Source organism: Montipora foliosa, chromosome 12 (assembly GCF_036669935.1).
Source record: "Montipora foliosa isolate CH-2021 chromosome 12, ASM3666993v2, whole genome shotgun sequence".
Classification (NCBI taxonomy): domain Eukaryota; kingdom Metazoa; phylum Cnidaria; class Anthozoa; order Scleractinia; family Acroporidae; genus Montipora; species Montipora foliosa.
The window spans coordinates 27,450,275-27,455,281 of record NC_090880.1 but is presented as its reverse complement, the minus strand read 5'-3'; the positions used below and the strand labels follow the sequence as shown (position 1 = coordinate 27,455,281).

The following is a 5,007-nucleotide window of genomic DNA, read 5'->3' as shown; positions in this document are numbered from 1 at the left end:
GTTGATTTTTAACCTGAAGAGGTAATGTCTGTAACTAAAACGTTGCATTACGGGTTCATGATTAATTTATAAATAATGTGCAAGGAAGTCTGCTGCTGAAAGGCCAAACTAAGTGTAATAGAGGTGAAAACATTAGGAAAACTCTCATCGGGACGGCCAAAAGGTTACCGCGGGCGCTTAATAAAGGTGACCGCTTAATAGAAGTTTGATTTACAATATTATTCTGCAATTATTTCGGGACTTTGATTACTGGCAGCTTAATAGAGGGTGACCGCCTAATAGGTGGCTGCTTAATGGAGGTTCCATTGTATTTCACTTGGGTTTTACATTGATCTCATTGAGGTTTTTGCAGTACAACAAACCATCAGAAATCTTAAAACTATAAGGAGCACGTTACAACAGTTTAAAAGGCAACCTAACTCAGACTGGCTCTTCAAAGACCTAAGAAAAGGTGTGATGGGCATCGAGCCCCACCCAACCCATAAATAATCGAGACCACGTTTCACTGGAGTGCTCTTGCAAGTAAAGATACGGTAATAAAAAACAGAACAATAATTAGGGCGCGTTCCTTTGGTACGATTCCGAAATAGGAATACACGGAATAGACGGTATTCATGTTCTTTTGGGTCCTACTCCGTTTTCGGAATATTCTGCTCCCGATTATGGATAACAGAATGAACGGAATGACCGGAATATGGTTCATTTAGCGCTGGCCCGGGGCACTTGTTGGCGGACACTGCACCGGGTTAAGAACGTCGTTTGGTTTTTGAGGAGAGAGGAAAACCTGAGTACCCGGAGAAAAACCTCACGAAGCAGAATAGAGATCCCACATGTGACGCTGGGAGTCGCACCCGGGCCACCAGGGGAGGGGGGGGGGGGGGGGGGGGGCAAGAGTCATAATAAATGTACCACATGGGCTCCTGTGGGGGGCAAGTGCTCTTGCAAGTGCGCTAACTTGTCTGCCATCCCTGCCACGGGTTTTGGTTGAAACAGTTTATCCCAATGGGAAATAATAATAATAATAATAATAATAAGGCCAGCGCTAAATGAACCATATTCCGGTCATTCCGTTCATTATTAATAATAATAATAATAATAATAATATCATTATCATTATTATTATTTTTATTTATTTTTACCAGATACATATAAGATTCAAGTTTAATTTTAATAATAATAATAATAATAATAATAATAATAATAATAATAATTTAAAAAAAAAAGGAAAAAGAAAATTTTAAGTTAAAGAAAAAAAAAGCCAATGTCTTACGCATTTATCATAATCCATCATGACGGCACACAAGGGGCCGTTATACGTTTCAACCCTTATGGGTTTCTGGTATTATTCAACGGAACTCTTCGCGTACAACGTGAGCTAAGGCACAGTAGTGCAGACCTCAGGAGGACGAATGAGAGTATGAGACTTTGGCGTGAATCCACGACGTTGTAGTGCAGTAGTCCTCACCCTCCTTGGTTGACAATAATAATAATAAAAATATAATAATAATAATAATAATAATAACAATAATAATAGTAATAATAATAATAATAATAGTCTTTCTTCCTCCAAAGATTTAAATACGAATCTTAAGTTACAAATTTCTACGTTTGATAAAACTACTCTAAAAAAAATCATGTTTAAAAATCAAGCGATTAAAGAAAGAATTTTTAAAGCGCTCATTGTGTACTTTAGGACAATTATAATGATCGGGATAAAGATGATGATGGAAAATGACGATGACTATTTTAACTGAATCCCAATTTAATTTTCTTTTTCCTCTCTCTCCAGTCTTCTTCCATTCCAAACTACTTTTCAAGGATCGTCACACAAGCAAAGTTTGAACCAATTAATAATTTTCGTATTACTGAAATGCTACTGGCTAGTTATAAAATTTGGTGAATGGCTGAATCAGCTTTCCCTCGTTTTGCTGATGAAGAAGACATGATAATCAAAACAAATGAAAACTGCTAGCGAAAATAAAAATGCTAGAAAAAGTACAAATTTTTGCTATTTTTTCAACACTTTGAAAACACTCGTGAAATAATCCTTAACTTGCTCCCACAGGTTACCTATACATAGTAATAGTAATTTCAATCTAAATTAGTTGCTGTAACAATCTCTCATGCGGGATAAGTAAGATATAGATCTCTTTTTTGTAGTATGCATAATCCTTGGCTATAAGGTTTTGCCTGATATACCGAGTCGAAGTTTGAACTGAATTAATTGAAAGTTATGGTCCATTGACACAGCCATACAGCTCAACTCTCATGGATATGTGATTATGCCATGACATTACAGAAAAGCGAACATATCTGCTCGTAATTCTGGGCACCAACTTGTGCGAGACGATTGTTCCAGTGTCTGAATTTCCCTTAAAAACCTGGAAAAAAAATAACAATGTCGCAATTATGTTGCAGTGGTGCTCTGCTAATTCGTTATATGTCAGTCTTTTGGTAGATTCTGACGTCACAGCGAACCACCATATATCCGTGGTCGAGCTGTAAAGATGAAACAGCAGGTTTTATCTGGAGAAAATATTTCAAACTCGTATAAGTAAAGAACCGTTAAAGTGCCGCTGTGACCAAAAAATCAATTCTTATTTTCTTTGGATTTCAAATCTATGTTAACTAAACACTAAGCGACCAAAGTTTTAAGCCTTGATTTAAAAAGATGCCTGTTTATTTTAACTGGAATTTTCCTATTTATTGGTCCGCTATTACTAACTTCAAGATATTGAAAGAGCTGGATCGAGGAGAAAATGACGTCAAGGCTCACTAGTTTAAAATGCAATGCTTGTGTACGCCGCAGAATTAATATGCAGCACGGGAATTTTGGGCTTTCAGACTGTTAAACTCGCGTTTTGCATATGTCACAAGCTGCATTCAAACGCTGAAATTTTAAGCTAGTGAGCCTTTGACGCCACTTTTTCCTGGATCCAACCCTCTGAGGTTCAATCGGTTTGTTTTGAATGTGAGTAATGGCTGACCGTGAAATCCAAAAGTTACACTCAAAATAAACGGCATTTGGAGAAAAATCAAAGTCAAAATTTTGCCCGTCAGGTGTTAAGCAAACACACTTTCAAAATTTGAAGGAAAAAAGGAAGTGTTTTTTTATTACAGGGGCACTTTCACCACTTTCGCTTGCTTGCTTTTCCGCTCTTTGCTATTCGCGAAAAAATCCTATTTAATGAAAATTGAAAACGTCTGTTGATCACTGAACCTTACAAATGAACTGAGAGTATTTTTCGTCATTTACAGGTAAGGATAAAATATTGGATTGAACTGAATTTGAACATTTTCACCATCTTTTTTTCAAATGCGGTTAAGAAATTGCCAGCTATGCACAACTGCTGCGAAAACCCATTATTTAAAGTGAGAGGGCTAAGAAATGTGGCCAAGAAAAATACGCAGTAGGGGGTCACTGTTCTGCCAAAGGTGATTAGGTTATAGCCTGCCTCTCCTTCATTCTGGTAGCTCATCCAGCGATGTATTCTTCATGGGTTGTGGATATACCTTAGACTGCCGGAGTTGTTAGAAATGTTTTAAGTGTGAGCTACGGTTCTTAGTTTATCATTTAAACGCTTTTACGACCTAGAAACAGCGAAACCTCCATGATAATGGTCCCTTTTTTAGTCTACTCTATTTTAAGCTTTCTTCCCACTAGCAATGTTTCCCGGTATAAGTTATTTATTTCTCTACTATTGGTCTTGAGAATGCCTTTCTTAAACGACAGTTACCTTTTCAGTACCATCGCTTCGATACGCATTCCAGTTTGTTCCGTCCAAGCTCAACAGAATTTTGTATGAAGATACCCACTGAAGTAGATAATCAAGAGGCCTCCCCTGTGTGGCTATTTTTGTCACTACTGTCTCCTTGCCAAGGTTAATTTGCAACCACTGTCCAATGTCATTTGTTCCTGCCGACCAAGAGCCACTACTTGTTTGACCGGTCTCCGCATTGTTGAGCCTGGCTTGCCAGGGTCTATATGCCGTCAATCCTTGCCACGTTGAAGAAGCCGTCACCGCTGAGTTCGGTATTGCCCTACTTTCCATTCCAAGGGGATGACTGCGGCATTCTGTGGTCAAAGTGATATTGAATTTTGAAGACTTCATGTTATTCTTGAGCTGGATTACTTGAAAGCAATCACTGGGACTCGATATCAATACAAAAGAAGCCTTAAATATCCTATGGGAAAACCGTTCCCTTAATCAACAACTTCGACATGTTAATTTAAGCCAATTTCTGCAATTTGCACTCTTTAGACATTTTGAAATGTTTCAATTGTACTCATTCACATTTCTGATATTTATATTCAGATTTTCATCTCACGTAACTCTTACACTGAAGAAATGTCTGCAAGATTGAAAATCGCTGTTTCATATTTAAAAGTTAATGTATCTCTCCTGCTCTCTATAGACCTTTAGGTAAAATACAAAACAATAAATCGCAACTTTTTTTGATGAAAATGTTCTTGTAGGTTTCATTGACTTAAATTAGCCTCATGACTCCCAACAATATTGTGTCGAGTTCAAATTGTTACTGCACTCCACTTCAGCTCATTACACAGCCTGTCGATTATAATGTCCATTTTGCCAGTCGTTTAACTTTAAATCTCGGGAATTGCATTTCTCGCTTTCTCATTGGCTCACTCAATCTCGGTTATCAGCTCATATACCGTAAAAAATAGCCTTATATGGGAACTGATTGCGTCGATCGTATCACGGTAAACACGGACACAATATTCTGTCCTTTCATAAGTCAAACAGTTCCGAATTTAATGAAAATTTAATAAAACAATTATTCCATGCGAGCTTATTGGATATGAGACTGGTTATAGCCCATAGCGTTGTTGCCTATTTACCACCTCATATCCAACGCGCCCTCGTAATGGGGAGAATACGCAAGGACGAAGCCGACGCCAAAGTTGTCTAATTAACCAATCGAAAGTGGTTCAGCGTTATCTGTACTCTTATCGACAACGATATTCGTCATCACAGTGGTCAAAAT

The 5,007-nt window shown here is 37.7% G+C and overlaps 1 protein-coding gene across 4 annotated transcripts in view; it reads right to left on the bottom strand.

The window, feature by feature from the left end:
- Positions 1 to 1,920: 1,920 nt before the first annotated feature.
- LOC137980380 (lactadherin-like) overlaps positions 1,921 to 5,007 on the bottom strand; it is a 33,523-nt gene continuing 30,436 nt past the window's right edge. For 3 of the 4 annotated variants that reach the window (XM_068827812.1, XM_068827814.1, XM_068827813.1), the window contains exons 3-4: positions 3,738 to 4,075; positions 1,921 to 2,381 (exon numbers count right to left, since the gene is read on the bottom strand). In XM_068827812.1, the coding sequence (XP_068683913.1) occupies positions 2,232 to 2,381; positions 3,738 to 4,075 (488 nt within the window). In that variant the 3' untranslated portion in view covers positions 1,921 to 2,231. The remainder of the gene's footprint in view (positions 2,382 to 3,737; positions 4,076 to 5,007) is intronic. The other variant, XM_068827817.1, reaches the window with a different exon arrangement.